Genomic DNA, 20,033 nt, shown 5'->3' with positions numbered 1-20,033 from the left:
AATGTATTCATACATTGTTTATGTAGGATATACGCATGTATATATAACCTAATCATATTGTTTCTTCAATTTAAAAATAGTTTATGGGATAGTTTATATTCCCAGTTTTGATCTCGGACGTCTGGTCGCTTATAGCGTATAAGAATATTATATTACTGTTAAGCAAACTATGAATAATAAAACTTGCCAAAACATGTGTCCGTTATCATAGCTACACGTATGACAAAAAACCGCGTGAAAATGAGTGGTATTCAGTGAGGTAAAATGAATTAAATGCGCTGACAGTTCATTGCTCCTGACAAATGAATTGCACTGAGTGGAGCGGATCACCACTCCAAGATGGCGGCCCCGCGTCTCGTCTGCGCCTGTAGGCAGTAGCGCTCGATGCTGCGTACCCTTAAAACATGTCTATGGTTATGACGTTAGCAGTGAGTTTACAGCCTCACTGATTTAACTACACAGCAAATAAAAGTCATGTTACTTAGCCAATAAACGTTATCTTACATTCAAAACTTACCCTTCTTTGGGCAACTTCAAATGTCGAACGAAGTTGGAAGTTGTTGCGTCTCCGTCTGTAATATTCCAACTGCGTGATTTGCATACAGCAATTCGTTTTTTGTTGACCAGGTCGTAGTTTTTATACCCGAATGAAACCAACTTTGGCATAATTGTTTCTCTCTGCCGCGATGTTTGACAATTCTTGTTCATTGGTTGTCCTGCAATTTGATTGGATGAATGCTGTGTGATGAAAACAACGTAGATCTAATTTGATTGGCTGTTGTACTGAGAGCACACACGCTGACACGCAGCACACACGCTGACAGATAGACAGACACGTACAAAATGAAAGATACGGAGCGCTCCCAAATAACTTTTTAAGCTTTGGGTTTTGGAGAAAGTAGCAAGTCATGTCAAGTCAAAAGGCTCAAGTCCAAGTGAAGTCACAAGTCATTGATGTTAAAGTCTAAGTCGAGTTGCAAGTCTCTTTACATTTTGTCAAGTCGAGTCTAAAGTCATCAAATTCATGACTCGAGTCTGACTCGAGTCCAAGTCATGTGACTCGAGTCCACACCTCTGCTATTTAGTACATACTATGTACACTATGTCCTTCTAAACACTCCTACATGTATTCTATTTAATACATACGATGTAGAGCAGGTCCTTCTGAACATGTCAACATGTACACTAATTAGTACATACTATGCACACTAAATCCTTCTGAACACTTCAACATGTATACTATTTAGTACATATTATGTACACTAGGTCATTCTGAACACTTCAACATGCACACTATTTAGTACATACTATGTACACTACGCCGTTATGAACATTTCAACATGTACACTTATTAGTACATACTATGTACACTACGTCCTTCCAAACACTTCAACATGTATACTATTTAGTACATACTATGTACACTAGGTTCTTCTGAACACTTCCACATGTACACTAATTAGTACATACTTTGTACACTAAATCCTTCTGAGCACTTTGACATGTATACTATTTAGTATACCAGTGGTTCTCAAATGGGGGTACGCGTACCCCTGGGGGTACTTGAAGGTATGCCAAAGGGTATGTGAGATTTTTTTTAAATGTCTGTCAAAAAGAACTGCAATGCAATATTCAGTGTTGACAGCTAGATTTTTTGTGGACATGTTCCATAAATATTGATGTTAAAGATTTCTTTTTTTGTGAAGAAATGTTTAGAATTAAGTTCATGAATCCAGATGGATCTCTATTACAATCCCCAAAGAGGGCACTTTAAGTTGATGATTACTTCTATGTGTAGAAATCTTTATTTATAATTGAATCACTTGTTCATTTTTCAACAAGTTTTTAGTTATTTTTATATCTTTTTTTCCAAATAGTTCAAGAAAGACCACAACAAATTAGCAATATTTTGCACTGTTATACAATTTAATAAATCAGAAACTGATGACATAGTGCTGTATTTTACTTCTTTATCCCTTTTTTTCAACCAAAAATGCTTTGCTCTGATTAGGGGGTACTTGAATTAAAAAAATGTTCACAGGGGGTACATCACTGAAAAAAGGTTGAGAACCACTGTAGTATACTATGGATACTACGTCCTTCTGAACACTTCAACATGTAGACTATTTAGTACATACTATGTACACTAGGTCATTTTAAACACTTCAACATGTAAATTATTTAGTACATACTATGTACACTAGGTCCTTCTGAACACTTAATCATGTAAACTATTTAGTACATACTATGTACACTAGGTCCTTCTAAACACTTTAACGTGTATACTATTTAGTACATACTATGTACACTAGGTCCTTATTAACACTTCAACATGTACACTAATTAGTACATACTTTCTACACTAAATCCTTCTAAACACTTCCACATGTATACTACTTAGTATATACTTTTTACACTATGTCATTCTGAACACTTCAACATGTACACTATTTAGTACATACTCTCTACACTACGTCTTTCTCAACACTTCAACATGTACATTATTTAATACATACCATGTACATTAAATCCTTCTGAACACGTCATTCAACATGTATACTATTTAGTACATACTAGTATGTACACTAGGTCCTTGTGAACACTTCAACATGTACACTAATAAGTACATACTATGTACACTAAATCCTTCTGAACACTTTGACATGTATACTATTTAGTACATACTATGTACACTACGCCCTTCTAAACACTTCAACATGTATACTATTTATTACATACGATGTACACTAGGTCCTTCTGAACACTTCAACATGTACACTAATTAGTACATACTCTCTACACCAGGGGTCACCAACCTTTTTGAAACCAAGAGCTACTTCTTGGGTACTGATTAATGCGAAGGGCTACCAGTTTGATACACACTTAAATAAATTGCCAGAAATAGCCAATTTGCTCAATTTACCTTTAACTCTATGTTATTATTAATAATTAATGATATTTACACTTAATTGAACGGTTTAAAAGAGGAGAAAACACGAAAAAAAATTCAAAATTCAACCGAAAAAAAGAAGAGAAAAACTAGCTAATTCAAATCTTTTTGAAAAAATTAAAAAAAGAATTTATGGAACATCATTAGTAATTTTTCCTGATTAAGATTTATTTTAGAATTTTGATGACATGTTTTAAATAGGTTAAAATCCAATCTACACTTTGTTAGAATATATAACAAATTGGACCAAGCGATGAGGTGGCAACTTGTCCAGGGTGTTCCCCGCCTTCCACCCGATTGTAGCTGAGATAGGCTCCAGCGCCCCCTTGACCCCAAAGGGAATAAGCGTAGAAAATGGATGGATGGATGGATGGACCAAGCTATATTTCTAACAAAGACAAATCATTATTTCTTCTAGATTTTCCAGAACACAAATTTTAAAATAAATTCAAAAGACTTTGAGATAAGATTTAAATTTGATTCTACAGATTTTTTAGATTTGCCAGAATATTTTTTTTGAATTTTAATCATAATAAGTTTGAAGAAATATTTCACAAATATTCTTCGTCGAAAAAACAAAAGCTAAAATGAAGAATTAAATTAAAATGTATTTATTATTCTTTACAATGAAAAAAATAAATGTACTTGAACATTGATTTCAATTTTCGGGAAAGAAGAGGAAGGAATTTAAAAAGTAAAAAGGTATATGTGTTTAAAAATCCTAAAATCATGTTTAAGGTTGTATTTTTTCTCTAAAATTGTCTTTCTGAAAGTTGTAAGAAGCAAAGTAAAAAAATGTATGAATTTATTTAAACAAGTGAAGACCAAGTCTTTAAAATATTTTCTTGGATTTTCAAATTCTATTTGAGTTTTGTCTCTCTTAGAATTAAAAATTGTCGAGCAAAGCGAGACCAGCTTGCTAGTAAATAAATAAAATTTAAAAAATAGAGGCAGCTCACTGGTAAGTGCTGCTATTTGAGCTATTTTTAGAACAGGCCAGCGGGCTACTCATCTGGTCCTTACGGGCTACCTGGTGCCCGCGGGCACCGCGTTGGTGACCCCTACTCTACACTAAAGCCTTCTGAACACTTCAACATGACTGATATTTAGTACATAGTATGTACACTCGGTCCTTCCAAACACTTCAACATGTACACTATATAGTACATACTATGTACACTTCAACATGTACACTTATTAGTACATATTATGTACACTATGTAGGCGCCCTACTGTCGTTGCATACTTACCGGAAATGACGACCGTCATAATGATTCACTTCCTCCTCTTGAGCCCTCCTTTTTAGTTGCTGGATGACACAAGAAACAAACGCTAAACACTAGAGTTATTTCCATAAATAAATAAATAAATGATTGACGGCGGTAAGCATAGATAGTATGCAGTCAAAACGCTAAGGTAAGTACGGAAAGTGCGCATATAGAAAAACCAGCTTGGTTGAGAGATGCGTTCTAGTGCTACTATAAATGTAGAATTCCCCACAATTTTGTGTTATCGTGGTATTTTTGCAACGTACCAAGACCGGTAGACCGAAACACGAATGGTAGTTTTTTGTAACGCACTGAAGTCGTGATGTTCGCGGTTGTACTTTGTTCAAAGATACCCGCTCACATGTCGCTGATTAGGACGATTGGAGAGCGTTCGATGGGTCCTTGAATGCAGCCCCTCTAGTGGCCGGAGGCGGTACTGCAGCCGGGGCTCCGCGCTGGGACTGGTTCTTTCGCAGCCATTTTCTGTCCAACCAAACCGCGGCCTGAGGACGGCAACCAACCAGGGCTTCATTGCAGGTCTGTGTCTGGCTCCGGCCAATGATTGCTAACCGCTTGCTCGTTAGCTCGAATGGAAATGTCCGCCGCCGTCTGATTAACTTTCGTAGTTGGCGTGTGTCTGAAGGAGGAAGTCTTTCCCCGGGCGACACGTTTTCAATGACCGCTAAGAAGGCGTTGAGCCGCGGCCACGTTCTTGTCGCGCTGCGGTCGACAAAGAAACGACAGGCCGACGCTTTTCTCCTCCGAGTGTCCGTCAGTGCGATGGGAGCGGTGGGCCCGCGCGGGGTTACCTGCCGGAGGTAACAGGCGCCGAAGGCCTGGTCGTCGCCTCGCTGGAATGAAAGAAACATTTTGTTGTCACAAGCTAGCTGCTGTCATTTAGTTGTTATTGTTATTATTACACGCTAGCATGCTAGTTAGCATGCCTTCTTAGCCTAAACGGAGAGCCCTCGTTTTGGCGGGCGTTTTGCGGCACGATTTCGAATTCGTTATTCGGCAAAAAACGATGTATTTTTTTTATTCAGTTGGCGGCATTTCAACGTTTAATATCAATGTTTTTGTCTGAAAGCGAGCGAACACTCTTTGTTGACATGCGTCAAAAATGTCCACGGTGACGTCATTTCAAGAGGCCGCAACCAATGATGTCATTAAAAAAAAACTCAAACTACAATTGCTTCTCAATCAATTAGTATACATTCAGTGACTTGCGGTGAACTATACACCAGGTGAGGCGGAGATACTTTTGGAGTTTGTTTCTTCTTTGTTTTTTAAGCCTGTGGTGAGTGTGTGAGTGAATTATATTTATATAGCGCCTTTTAGTGATGGGTTGATGAGGCGTCATGAAGCGTTTCGACACATTGCAAAACTGTATTGATACTGTGTCACTAAATACTGACATCTGCTGGACATTAAAAATCCCTACAGGCAACCTATGGACCGACTCAACTGACACTGATTTTATGACCTTGTATATACAATAATATAAACCAAATTATTGTATTTCATTTAGGATTATTTCATATCTTCATTTAAATAAAAATATATTTTTATCTTTTTTAGATAGTCAATAAATAGTGTGAGCATGTATCATAACATGGAAATCTAAGAGAACGTGTTGTGAATGAGGATGCTTGTGGACTGGGAATATATATATTTTTTACACATGTTTATTAAAAAAAAAAAAGTTTTTCCAACGTAATCAATTTTAGACGATTTATCTTCGTAGTTATTATCCTGGGTGTCTCTGGAACTTCATTTTCACGCCTGGCCCTATAATGCCTCAGCATTGAGGAGGTGGATTTGTTAATGTACGACAATTCTGTCGTACAAATGCGACATTTAACCTGCAGAAAATATGAATAGTAAACTAAGAATCATTTTGAAGAGATTTTGAATTCTCATAGATCAGGTGGAAACTTTGAGAGAACAGGATGAAACGACAAGGAAATTAACACAAATACCTTTTTTTCCCGATATACACTACCGTTCAAAAGTTTGGGGTCACCCAAACAATTTTGTGGAATAGCCTTCATTTCTAAGAACAAGAATAGACTGTCGAGTTTCAGATGAAAGTTCTCTTTTTCTGGCCATTTTGAGCGTTCAATTGACCCCACAAATGTGATGCTCCAGAAACTCAATCTGCTCAAAGGAAGGTCAGTTTTGTAGCTTCTGTAACGAGCTAAACTGTTTTCAGATGCGTGAACATGATTGCACAAGGGTTTTCGAATTATCAATTAGCCTTCTGAGCCAATGAGCAAACACATTGTACCATTAGAACACTGGAGTGATAGTTGCTGGAAATGGGCCTCTATACACCTATGTAGATATTGCACCAAAAACCAGACATTTGCAGCTAGAATAGTCATTTACCACATTAGCAATGTATAGAGTGTATTTCTTTAAAGTTAAGACTAGTTTAGAATTATCTTCATTGAAAAGTACAGTGCTTTTCCTTCAAAAATAAGGACATTTCAATGTGACCCCAAACTTTTGAACGGTAGTGTATGATCAAAATATTCCCACACGGCGGAAATCTTTCTTTTTGCCTGAGGCTGAGGCTGCTCCATGATTTCCGACGACGATAAATGACAAATGACCAACGACAGAAGTGCGGCGATTCTGTTGGCAGCAACATCTCGTTGGCAGATGAGCTTCCTTATAAACACAGTTTGGCGCGCAGGCGTCAGTTCGACACAGTTCGCATATCGGTCACGTGACCCAAACAGCTCATGATCGGTCACGTGACTTTCTAAAAGCGGTACGCGCACCGACACATGGTTTTGCTCTATGAGCTCGACGCATGCTTCTTAGTCACTAGCGCCTTTCTCTAGTGACTCAAAGTGCTTTACATAGTGAAACCCAATATCTAAGTTACATTTAAACCAGTGTGGGTGGCACTGGGAGCAGGTGGGTAAAGTGTCTTGCCCAAGGACACGACCGCAGTGACTAGGATGGCGGAAGCGGGAATCGAACCTGGAACCCTCAAGTTGCTGGCACGGCCACTCTACCAACCAAGCTATGCCGCCCCACATCAACTTCTTAGAGTACTCATCACACCTAGAGATGTCCGATAATATCGGCCTGCCGATAAATGCGTTAACATGTAATATCGGAAATTATTGGTATCGTTTTTTTTATTATCGGTATCGTTTTTTTAATTTTTATTTTAATTTTATTTTTTATTAAATCAACATAAAAAACACAAGCTACACTTACAATTAGTGCACCAACCCAAAAAACCTCCCTCCCCCATTTACACTCATTCACACAAAAGGGTTGTTTCTTGGCATGTCCGATAATGGCTATTTGCCGATATCCGATATTGTCCAACTCTTTAATTACCGATACCGATATCAACCGATACCGATACATACAGTCGTGGAATTAACACATTATTATGCCTAATTTTGACAACCAGGTATGGTGAAGATAAGGTCCTCTTTAAATAAAATAAGATAAATAAATTAAAAACATTTTCTTGAATAAAAAAGAAAGTAAAACAATATAAAAACAGTTACATAGAAACTAGTAATTAATGAAAATGAGTAAAATTAACTGTTAAAGGTTAGTACTATTAGTGGACCAGCAGCACGCACAATCAATTGTGCTTACGGACTGTATCCCCTGCAGACTGTATTGATATATAATGTAGGAACCAGAATATTAATAACAGAAATAAACATCCCTTTTGTGTGAATGAGTGTAAATGGGGTAGGGAGGTTTTTTGGGTTGGTGCACTAATTGTAAGTTTATCTTGTGTTTTTTATGTTGATTTAATAAAAAACAAAAGAAAGAAAAAAAAAACTAAAACGATACCGATAATAAAAAAACGATACCGATAATTTCCGATATTACATTTTAACGCATTTATCATAATGTCGGCAGGCCGATATTATCGGACATCTCTAGTCTCAATCAATTAGTATATATTCATTGACGTGCGGTGAACTATACACCAGGTGAGGCGTAGATACTTTTGGAGTTTTTTTCTTCTTTTTTTTTTTAAGCCTGTGGTGAGTGTGTGAGTGAATTATATTCATATAGCGCCTTTCTCTAGTGACTCAAAGCACTTTACATAGTGAAACCCAATATCTAAGTTACATTTAAACCAGTGTGGGTGGCACTGGGAGCAGGTGGGTAAAGTGTCTTGCCCAAGGACACAACGGCAGTGACTAGGATGGCGGAAGCGGGAATCGAACCTGGAACCCTCAAGTTGCTGGCACGGCCACTCTACCAACCGAGCTATGCCGCCCCACTTCAACTTCTTAGAGTACTCCTCACACCTAGAAATGTCCGATAATATCGGCCTGCCGATATTGTCGGCCGATAAATGCGTTAAAATGTAATATCGGAAATTATCGGTATCGTTTTTTTTGGGTTTTTAAAAAAATATTTTTTATTTTTTATTAAATCAACATAAAAAACACAAGATACACTTACAATTAGTGCACCAACCCAAAAAACCTCCCTCCCCCATTCACACTCATTCACACTAAAGGGTTGTTTCTTTCTGTTATTAATATTCTGGTTCCTACATTATATATCAATGTAGATCAATACAGTCTGCAAGGGATACAATCTGTAAGCACACATGATTGTGCGTGCTGCTGGTCCACTAACCTTTAACAGTTAATTTTACTCATTTTCATAAATTACTAGTTTCTACGTAATTGTTTTTTTTATTCAAGAAAATGTTTTTAATTTATCTTATTTTATTTTATAAATTTTGTTAAAAAGGACCTTATCTTCACCATACCTGGTTGTGCAAATTAGGCATAATAATGTGTTAATTCCACGACTGTATATATCGGTTGATATCGGTATCGGTAATTAAAGAGTTGGACAATATCGGAATATCGGCAAAAAGCCATTATTGGACATCCCTAATCACACCCCATGATTTTCCCTCCCTTCGATAAGATCCTGGTGGGACCCGTTTTCATTTTTTATTAAAAGAAAAATGCTGCAATTAATTAATTATTCAAACTGAGACTCACTGACTTTGGCTAATTTTCTGTGAAGAACATATCAGCTGTGATGAGGTGGCGACTTGTCCAGGGTGTACCCCGCCTTCCGCCCGAGTGCAGCTGGGATGGGCTCCGGCGCCCCCTGCGTCACCTGGGGGGTCAAGCGGTAGAAAATGGATGGATGGATGGAACAGATATCAGAATACATATTTAATGACCACAAACCATACACCCCCCCCCCCTACACTTTTCTATTACATATAAGATGTCCGGGTCTAATAGAAGTGTGGAAATTGATGTTCTGTGTACCACAAACACACACACACACACACGCAGCAGGCCTAGACAGGAGGAGGACAGAGTGTAGGTACACGGAACATCAGAATGTCAAATGTGCGAGAAAATGAGAGCAGACAGTGTTGACAAACAATGTTGCAACCTTGTGTGAGAACCGCAGGTGCAGAAACACAAAAGAAGAATCCCTGTGGGATGCAGAAACTGGCAGAGAAATTTTCCGTGCAACGTTCGTATTGTTACTCAGCCAGCGTTTGTGGGTCTGATGGACCCGTTGCATTTTGTGGCTTTTAATGCCTCACAATCAAACACTTTTTTATGTTAAAATACTGAACATATGTTTATTGAGATAAGGTAAACATCTGTTCAGTATTTTAACATAAAAGTGTTTGATTGTGAGGCATTAAAAGCCACAAAATGCGACGGGTCCATCAGACCCACAAACGCTGGCTGAGTAACAACAATATGAACATTACACAAGGGTTAAATTCATATGTGCAGCTCTAATCATTCTTGATTTGGGCCCTGTTTACACTAAGCCGGATAAGGGCATCCAGGGTAAATCCCACCTAACCTTATCCGTGTCCACACACAACAATGACCCCTCCTACTTCCATGCGTGGAAAATGCACACGTCATAGTCACGGGGCGGCAGCATAGCTCGGTTGGTAGAGTGGCCGTGCCAGCGACTTGAGGGTTCCAGGTTCGATCCCCCGCTCCCGCCATCCTAGTCACTGCCGTTGTGTCCTTGGGCAAGACACTTTGCCCACCTGCTCCCAGTGCCACCCACAGTGGTTTACATGTAACTTAGATATTGGGTTTCACTATGTAAAGCGCTTTGAGTCACTAGAGAAAAGCGCTATATAAATATAATTCACTTCACTTCACCTCAAGTGTTGCTTTGTGTGCAAGTTCTTAAATGTAACTTATCTGAACAATATCCAACTATAGTTTAACATGTAATAACAAATTCAAAATCGTAGTTTTTTCTTTATTTTTATTTAATAAATTGTAGGTGTAATTATTTCAGTATAAAAGTGTACAAAGTTATTTGCTTCGGTCATTAAATGATGATAATCGTGGGCCAGGGCATACATACATTACGTATTTATCGCTTAAATCTCTAGAGTCTACATCAACCTCGGATCTATCCGTCAATTCAAATGTTTTTTTAAATGTTTTTTTGTTGGTTTGTTTTCTGCCCTTTTTGTCAAAGAAAACGGAGGCAGTATTTGTGATTGATAAAACCTTCGGCGAATCAAAATTTAAGAAATTGTACTGGAAAGCTCATTACTTTGAAGACGACCAATAAAAACGCAATAAACGGGGATGGAAATTTGACTCGTCAAATATAAGCAAAACAAAACAGGCGGTTGAAGACGACCAATAAAAACGCAATAAATGGGGACGGAAATTTGACTCGTCAAATATAAGCAAAACAAAACAGGCGGAAAGCGATAATCGATAAAAAACTGGAGTTTTGACCCGGAGAAGGCAGGGTTGGTAAAAAATAAAATATAATCAGCGTCCGGGGGACGCTCAGACTTCTGATTTCATTGCGTAAAAAGACATAAAAAGAGCGTTAACGCCAACTGTGGATTTACGTGAAACCAGACAGGTCTTGTAAAGATGACTGCAGTGATATAAGTGTCATTTGTCTGTGATAAATATGAAGTTTGATCCTGAAATGTAAACCACTGCCATAACATTTTTAGTACTAACCTCTTCCATGCAAAGTCAAAGGGGCTCAGGATTTTAGCTGTGACCGTTTTTGGTAAATCAGACTTTCAAAATGTCATATGACTTTGACAATATTTACCCCATTTTTAAAAGGTTGGTATGGGGCAGGGGTCGGCAACCCAAAACGTTGAACGAGCCATATTGGACCAAAAATACAAAACACAAATCTGTCTGGAGCCGCAAAAAATGAAAAGCCGTATATACTGTAAGTGTTATAATGAAAGCAACACATGACGTACAGTAAGTGTCTATATTAGCAATAATAGCCTACTATCAAAATGACTGTGTCGCAGACTGTAGCAAATCTTCCTTGACAGAAATGTTGAAATTTAGTCTACACATTTTTACAACATTAGAAACTATTAGTAAATCAGAGGCTACTCAAAAAGTGAGATAACTCCTGGAAATTACTGGCTTTTAATGGCCAAAGATATAGATGTGTGTATCCAAGTTAAAGGAAACAACAGGCTGTCTTCTTTTAATAGATTTATTACAATCTTTGGCAAGCTAGGTAATGTTTGCTGTGGTCTGGAACAACGTGGCACACAAACAACTATCTGAAATGCAGCCATTATTACATACGGATAATGTGTCATGAGACATGCAATACTAAATGATATACAAAGAGGATACAAGTAAAGGATATTAAATGAGCTCAAATATACCTATAAATTGAGGCATAATGATGCAGTATGTACATACAGCTAGCCTAAATAGCATGTTAGCATTGATATGCCTGATTAGCAGTCCAGCAAATCAATAACATCAACAAAGCGCACGTTTGTGCATTCACACACAGTGTAAAACGTTTGGTGGACAGAGTCGAGGCGCATGATGTGTGTCAAAACACGCACACCAAGTACATAAGCAAAAACATTGACGCTACTCGAGTGCAACGCTTAGTCAGCACTGCGGAGATCCAGCCAGCGGCCAATACACACATACCTACATGTTTGATTCATCGAAGTATTTTAATGCATGTTTATACTGAAAATGTAATTCCATTGTACTTTTTAAGTGCATAAAATCAAATATGTTACCAAAAGTGCCACAAACTCTTGCCTAATAGTTGTGTTCCACCTTTAAAAACAAAAAACCTGGATTAAAAGTAATTATTTCCCTTGAAATATTCTGCTTACTATTTTGATGAGAGAGATATTTTATTGGACTTAACCCAAACCAGTCACATGACTGGAAAGCCCAGCAACAGTTTGTCATCCAAGTGGCAATTAGACGCCAAATTAGATATGTTGTGTGTGTCTTTAACTGAAGATGTGTGATGATTTCTTGTCCCAGATGGACGGGGACGGTTCCACTACTGACGCCTCCCAGCTGGGCATCGCTGGGGAGTACATACCATCCACACACTACGTGCTCCAGCAAGATGGTGATGGTATGCTCTTGCTTTTGTTTTTTTACTATCTTAAAATAACGAAGAGCGCACATGAGATATTGCATTACTACAAAACCTCTTGTCTCTTTATGGTTCTTTGTAGCCATAAAAGGGAAATACTGACATCTGGTGGCTGATTGTTACTCCTACACCAATATTGTACAGTAGATTTACAGTCAAAGGCAAAAAAAAAAAATCAGATGCACCCATATAAATCCCTAAAAATAATACTTTAACCCTTTTAATATGCCTCTTAGCTATTAAACGCATTTAAAAAAATGTTTTTCCACTTACAGAAACAATTACAGGCATGGTATATTCAACTTTGTAAAGTTAAAGTACCAATGATTGTCACACACACACTAAGTGTGGCAAAATTATTCTCTGCATTTGACCCATCACCCTTGATCACCCCCTGGGAGGTGAGGGGAGCAGTGAGCAGCAGCAGTGGCCGCGCCCGGGAATCATTTTTGGTGATTTAACCCCCAATTCCAACTCTTGATGCTGAGTGCCAAGCAGGGAGGTAATGGGTCCCATTTTTATAGTCTTTGGTATGACTCGGCCGGGGTTTGAACTCACGACCTACCGATCTCAGGGCGGACACTCTAACCACTAGGCCACTGAGCAGGTTTACTTTATACTTGAAAATATGCATTAAAATGTCACATTTTGTCCAAAGCATCTTCCTGCTGAAGAATGTTGAGTGAATTGACTTGGAGACAGCACCCTCTGCTGGAATTATAGCTGCAGCACTCTTTTTCACCTGCAGATGATGCAATTAAACCACTTCCTGTTAAAGTTACCTTTTAAAAAACACATTTTTAAAGGGGAACTGTACTAAATGTTGCCCATCATTCACTAGTCGTATGTGAGACAAGAACACATATGTATTGTTATTATTATTATTATTATTATTATTTTGTTGCATTGTTTTACGTGGCTAGCAATGGTGCTAATGGGTGTAATCCATTTTCCCAAAAAAGTGCCAACAATACTCCATTTACTTGTGGTGACCTAAATAATAACAAGTATTAGCGATTTTATTATCAGTGCTAATGCAGAGGAACTACTTTTAGTTGTGCCGTGATCACAGAGAGCTAACTAGCTTATGCTGCTATATAGACATGTTGAGCTGCTGCATTGCCTCTGAGTTGGGGAAAGTTAATTCTAGATTCTAAATCATGCCTCTCACCTGGATAGTAGAATATAGTAGGCGCTTATTTTTTAACTCTTTGTGAGGATTATAATTAATTGATCATGTTAAGGAGAAGATACAAACATCCCAGCAGTCTTTATTGCGGTGAGAGCAGACATTGTACAGTAAGTGATTGTTTTATTATGTCTGTTGTGTCTCTTCAAGTCTGCCATGATTAGTAGTGTTGTTGTTGAAGGGAAAGTGAACGTTGTGACGCGTCTGTGAAATTAATACGCCGCTGTATGCTTACAATGATTAAAAATACATTTCACATGTTAATATGAATGTTACTACATTAAATATATACTTACAGTATGTTTTTAAAACCTTGATGGAGTTTTTTTTAGAGCGCTTTAAATAAACGCTAGCAAAAGTCAGCTAACAATGAAGCTAATGGTAGTCGCTCTGCCTATAAAGTACTCTTAAAAGCAACCAAAAATCTCTATCGTTTTATATATACGCATATATGTAATCTAGTAACATACATAATAACATGTAATATTTACATATTTTGATCATTTTAAGCATACAGCGGTGTATAAATGTCACAGGCTCATCACAACGTTCTAGGGGTGTAACGGTACACAAAAAGTTGGGTTTGGTACATACCTCGGTTTAGAGGTCACGGTTCGGTCCATTTTCGGTACAGTAAGAAAACAACAAAATATAAATTTTTTGGTTATTTATTTACCAAATTTGTAAACAATGGCTTTATCCTTTTAACTTTGGGAACACTATAATAATTCTGCCCACGTTAATCAACATTAAACTGCCTCAAGTTGTTGCTCAGATTAAATAAAATAACAAAACTTTTCTTCTACATATAAAAAGTGCAACATTAACAGTTTCAAGTCAACTCCTCATGCTTAATTTATTACAGCATTTGGGAAGCCTGTAGTTGATTTATCATGTAAATGTTATATTTTTATCAACATGTGATAGCAGGGACCCTGCCATTCAAAACTAGGCTGCTCCATTACTAATGATTAATGTAACTATAGCTGAAAAAATGGTACAATAGCAATAGGAGAGACTATTCATCCCTGAACACCATGGAGTTCATGTAAGCTTTATGATGCAGTTACATTATTATATCAACTATCAGAGACAGAAACTATTCATTTAATATAATGTCTTTTTTTGCTGCTTCAACACAGCTCATTCAACACAGAAAAAGGTAAAGTGAAATAACAGACAGACAGGGCTTTGCTGTCCGTAACACACACACACACACACACCGCAAAATGAGCTAACATTACGCTAGAAGCGAATTAGCCTTCACCTCAAGCCAGGACTGCGAGCGAGCTGAGCTGCCTTTTATATTTCTAGAAGGTCAACGGGCTCATAGGGATGTTACTAGTAGTTGACTGCGAGGTGTTTATTATAATTTGGGGGGAGTCCGCAGCCTGATGCTTACCTGCTAAACGCTAAGCACTGACTACATGCGCTCTGAATACGCACTGCTGATTGGCTGTTACCGCTCTGAATACGCACTGCTGATTGGCTGTAACCAATCAGATGGTTGTGTGGGTGGGACAATGCTAGGTACTGACACTTACTGTACAATGTCTGCTCACTGGGAGAAAGACTAACGGCATGTTTTATATATATTCCCGTTTACATGAACAATTCATCATCATCCTCACAAAGGGTTAAAAAAAAATTCTTCACAATCTACGGGTCTAAATTGGGGGACGGGGCGACTCAGTTGGGAGAGCGGCCGTGCCAGCAACCTGAGCGTTCTGGGTTCGATCCCCGTCTTCCACCGTCCTAGTCACGTCCCGTTGTGTCCTTGGGCAAGACACCCATGCTCCTGATGGGTCGTGGTTAGGGCCATCAGTGTGTGTGAATGTGGAAATAGTATCAAAGCGCTTTGAGTACCTTGAAGGTAGAAAAGCGCTATACAAGTATTTACCGTTTAAAAGGTTTATGTCCACAACCTTCTACTATCCAGGTGAGAGGCATGATTTATAATCTAGAATTAACTTTCACCAACTCAGAGGCGATGCAGCAGCTCAATATGTCAAAATAGCAGCATAAGCAGGTTAGCGCTCTGTCATCAATGCGCTGCTAAAAGTAGTTCCTCTGGCCTTTCCTTTTAACAACACTTAGTAAACGTTTGGGAACTGAGGAGACACGTTTTTTAAGCTTCTCAGGTGGAATTCTTTCCCATTCTTGCTTGATGTACAGCTTAAAGGCCTACTGAAATTAAATGTTTTTATTTAAACGGGGATATCAGATCCATTCTATGTGTCATACTTGATCATTTCGCGATATTGCCATATTTTTGCTGAAAGGATTTAGTAGAGAACATCGACGATAAAGTTTGCAACTTTTGGTCGCTGATAAAAAAGCCTTGCCTGTACCGGAAGTAGCATGACGTCACAGGTTGAAAGGCTCCTCACATTTCCCCATTGTTTACAATGCAGCGAGAGCGATTCGGACCGAAAAAGCGACGATTACCCCATTAATTTGAGCGAGAATGAAAGATTTGTGGATGAGGAACGTGAGAGTGAAGGACTACAGTGTAGTGCAGGACGTATCTTTTTTCGCTCTGACCGTAACTTAGGTACAAGGGTTCATTGGATTCCACACTTTCTCCTTTTTCTATTGTGGATCACGGATTTGTATTTTAAACCACCTTGGATACTATATCCTCTTGAAAATGATAGTCCAGAACGCGAAATTGACATTCACAGTGACTTTTTTCTCCACGACAATACATCGGCGAAGCTCTTTAGCTACGGAGCTAACGTGATAGCACATCGGGCTTAAATGCAAATAGAAACAAAATAAATAAACCCCTGACTGGAAGGATAGACAGAAAATCAACAATACAATTAACCATGGACATGTAAATACACGGTTAATGCTTTCCAGGCTGGCGAAGCTTAACAATGCTGTTGCTAACAACGCCATTGAAGCTAACTTAGCAACGGGACCTCACAGAGCTATGCTAAAAACATTAGCTATCCACCTACGCCAGCCCTCATCTGCTCATCAACACCCGTGCTCACCTGCGTTCCAACGATCGACGGAGCGACGATCATAGATGCGGTCGGCGACCCGGAGACGGAGGAAGTCAAGGTGAGGTCGGCGGCTAGCGCGTCTGCTATCCATCTCATAGTCCTCCTGGTTGTGTTGCTGTAGTCCGCCGCTAATACACCGATCCCACCTACAACTTTCTTCTTTGCAGTCTTCATTGTTCATTAAACAAACTGCAAAAGATTCACCAACACAGATGTCCAGAATACTGTGGAATTTTGAGATGAAAACAGAGCTTTTTGTATTGGATACAATGGTGTACCAATACTTCCGGTTCAACGATTGACGTCACGCGCATACGTCATCATACATAGACGTTTTCAACCAGAAGTTTAGCGGGAAATTTAAAATTGCACTTTATAAGTTTATAAGTATTGGCATGTGTTGCAATGTTAAGATTTCATCATTGATATATAAACTATCAGACTGCGTGGTCGGTAGTAGTGGGTTTCAGTAGGCCTTTAAAGGCCTACTGAAATGATTTTTTAAAATTTAAACGGGAATAGCAGATCCATTCTATGTGTCATACTTGATCATTTCGCGATATTGCCATATTTTTGCTGAAAGGATTTAGTAGAGAAAATCGACGATAAAGTTCGCAACTTTTGCTCGCTGATAAAAAAAAGCCTTGTCTGTACCGGAAGTAGCGTGACGTCACAGGAGCTAGGATTCCTCACAATTCCCCGTTGTTTACAATGGAGCGAGAGAGATTCGGACCGAGAAAGTGATGATTACCCCATTAATTTGAGCGAGGATGAAAGATTCGTAGATGAGGAACGTTACAGTGAATGACTTGAGAGGCAGTGATGGACGTATCTTTTTTCGCTCTGACCGTAACTTAGGTACAAGCTGGCTCATTGGATTCCACACTCTCCTTTTTCTATTGTAGATCACAGATTTGTATTTTAAACCACCTCGGATACTATATCCTCTTGAAAATGAGTCGAGAACGCGAAATGGACATTCAGTGCCTTTTATCTCCACGACAATACATCGGCGAAATGCTTTAGCTACGAGCTAACATGATAGCATCTTGCTTTAACTGCATATAGAAACAAAAGAAATAAACCCCTGACTGGAAGGATAGATAGAACATCAACAACACTATTAAACCGTGGACATGTAAATACACGGTTAATGCTTTCCAGGCTGGCGAAGGTTAACAATGCTGTGCTAACGACGCCATTGAAGCTAACTTAGCAACCGGACTGCACAGAGCTATGCTAAAAACATTAGCTCTCCACCTACGCCAGCCAGCCCTCATTTGCTCATCAACACCCGTGCTCACCTGCGTTCCAGCGATCGGCAGAAGGACGAAGGACTTCACCCGATGCGTTTGGCGGCCCGGAGACGTAGGAAGTCAAGGTGAGGTCGGCGACTAGCGCGGCTAGCGCTCCAACAAAGTCCTCCTGGTTGTGTTGCTACACTGATCCCACCTACAACTGTCTTCTTTGCAGCCTTCATTGTTCATTAAAAACATTGCAAAAGATGTCCAGAATACTGTGGAATTATGAAATGAAAACAGAGCTTTTTGTATAGGATTCTACGGGGTACCATAACTTCCGTTACTCTGACTTCGTCACGCGTATACGTCATCATACCGCGACGTTTCAGCCGGATATTTCCCGGGAGATTTAAAATGTCACTTTATAAGTTAACCCGGCCGTATTGGCATGTGTTACAATGTTAAGATTTCATCATTGATATATAAACTATCAGACTGCGTGGTCGGTAGTAGTTGCTTTCAGTAGGCCTTTAAGTTGTTCAACAGTCCGGGGGTCTCCGTTGTGCTATTTTAGGCTTCATAATGCGCCACACATTTTCAATGGGAGACAGGTCTGGACTGCAGGCAGGCCAGTCTAGTACCCGCACTCTTTTACTATGAAGCCACGTTGATGTAACACGTGGCTTGGCATTGTCTTGCTTAAAATAAGCAGGGGCGTCCATGGTAACGTTGCTTGGATGGCAACATATGTTGCCTTAAAACCTGTATGTACCTTTCAGCATTAATGGCGCCTTCACAGTTGTGTAAGTTACCCATGTCTTGGGCACTAATACACCCCCATACCATCACAGATGCTGGCTTTTCAACATTGCGCCTATAACAATCCGGATGGTTCTTTTCCTCTTTGGTCCGGAGGACACGACATCCTCAGTTTCCAAAAACAATTTGAAATGTGGACTCGTCAGACCACAGAACACTTTTCCACTTTGTATCAGTCCATCTTAGATGAGCTCATGCCCAGCGAAACGACGGCGTTTCTGGGTGTTGTTGATAAACGGTTTTCGCCTTGCATAGGAGAGTTTTAACTTGCACTTACAGATGTAGCGACCAACTGTAGTTACTGACAGTGGGTTTCTGAAGTGTTCCAGAGCCCATGTGGTGATATCCTTTACACACTGATGTCGCTTGTTGATGCAGTACAGCCTGAAGGATGGAAGGTAACGGGCTTAGCTGCTTACGTGCAGTGATTTCTCCAGATTCTCTGAACCCTTTGATGATATTACGGACCGTAGATGGTGAAATCCCTAAATTCCTTGCAATAGCTGGGTGAGAAAGGTTTTTCTTAAACTGTTCAACAATTTGCTCACACATTTGTTGACAAAGTGGTGACCCTCGCCCCATTCTTGTTTGTGAATGACTGAGCATTTCATGGAAATCTACTTTTATACCCAATCATGGCACCCACCTGTTCCCAATTTGCCTGTTCACCTGTGGGATGTTCCAAATAAGTTTAATGAGCATTCCTCAACTTTATCAGTATTTATTGCCACCTTTCCCAACTTCTTTGTCACGTGTTGCTGGCATCAAATTCTAAAGTTAATGATTATTTGCAAAAAAAACAATGTTTATCAGTTTGAACATCAAATATGTTGTCTTTGTAGCATATTCAACTGAATATGGGTTGAAAATGATTTGCAAATCATTGTATCCGGTTTATATTTAGATCTAACACAATTTCCCAACTCATATGGAAACGGGTTTTGTATAAACAAAACACAAAACAGTCCTAGTTACCTGAGGTACTAAGTATGTCATTATTAGTAAGTCAATGTTATGACGTAGTAATTTGATGTTAGTTTGTCTAAATTGTCAGACGATCGCTTCTCTGATGTCTCCATCATGTTCAGAAGTCTCTTCTTTATCTGGACATCTTCTTCT

The 20,033-nt window shown here is 39.0% G+C and overlaps 2 protein-coding genes across 6 annotated transcripts in view; one reads left to right on the top strand and one right to left on the bottom strand.

The window, feature by feature from the left end:
- Positions 1-4,609, bottom strand: part of chst11 (carbohydrate (chondroitin 4) sulfotransferase 11) — a 132,379-nt gene extending 127,770 nt beyond the window's left edge. The window contains exons 1-2 of the mRNA XM_062066242.1: positions 4,485-4,609; positions 4,201-4,259 (exon numbers count right to left, since the gene is read on the bottom strand). Coding sequence (XP_061922226.1) covers positions 4,201-4,219 — 19 coding nt within the window. The 5' untranslated portion in view covers positions 4,220-4,259; positions 4,485-4,609. The remainder of the gene's footprint in view (positions 1-4,200; positions 4,260-4,484) is intronic.
- Positions 4,213-20,033, top strand: part of nfyba (nuclear transcription factor Y, beta a) — a 35,582-nt gene continuing 19,761 nt past the window's right edge. For 2 of the 5 annotated variants that reach the window (XM_062066247.1, XM_062066243.1), the window contains exons 1-2: positions 4,599-4,755; positions 12,534-12,630. In XM_062066247.1, the coding sequence (XP_061922231.1) occupies positions 12,534-12,630 (97 nt within the window). In that variant the 5' untranslated portion in view covers positions 4,599-4,755. Of the gene's footprint in view, positions 4,367-4,598; positions 4,756-4,874; positions 5,037-5,147; positions 5,463-12,533; positions 12,631-20,033 lie in introns of those variants that run through there. The other 3 variants (XM_062066244.1, XM_062066245.1, XM_062066246.1) reach the window with 3 other exon arrangements.

This window comes from Entelurus aequoreus, linkage group LG12 (assembly GCF_033978785.1).
Source record: "Entelurus aequoreus isolate RoL-2023_Sb linkage group LG12, RoL_Eaeq_v1.1, whole genome shotgun sequence".
Taxonomy (NCBI): Eukaryota; Metazoa; Chordata; class Actinopteri; order Syngnathiformes; family Syngnathidae; genus Entelurus; species Entelurus aequoreus.
The sequence above is the reverse complement of the archived record's forward strand: the minus strand, read 5'-3'. Positions and strand labels throughout refer to the sequence as shown.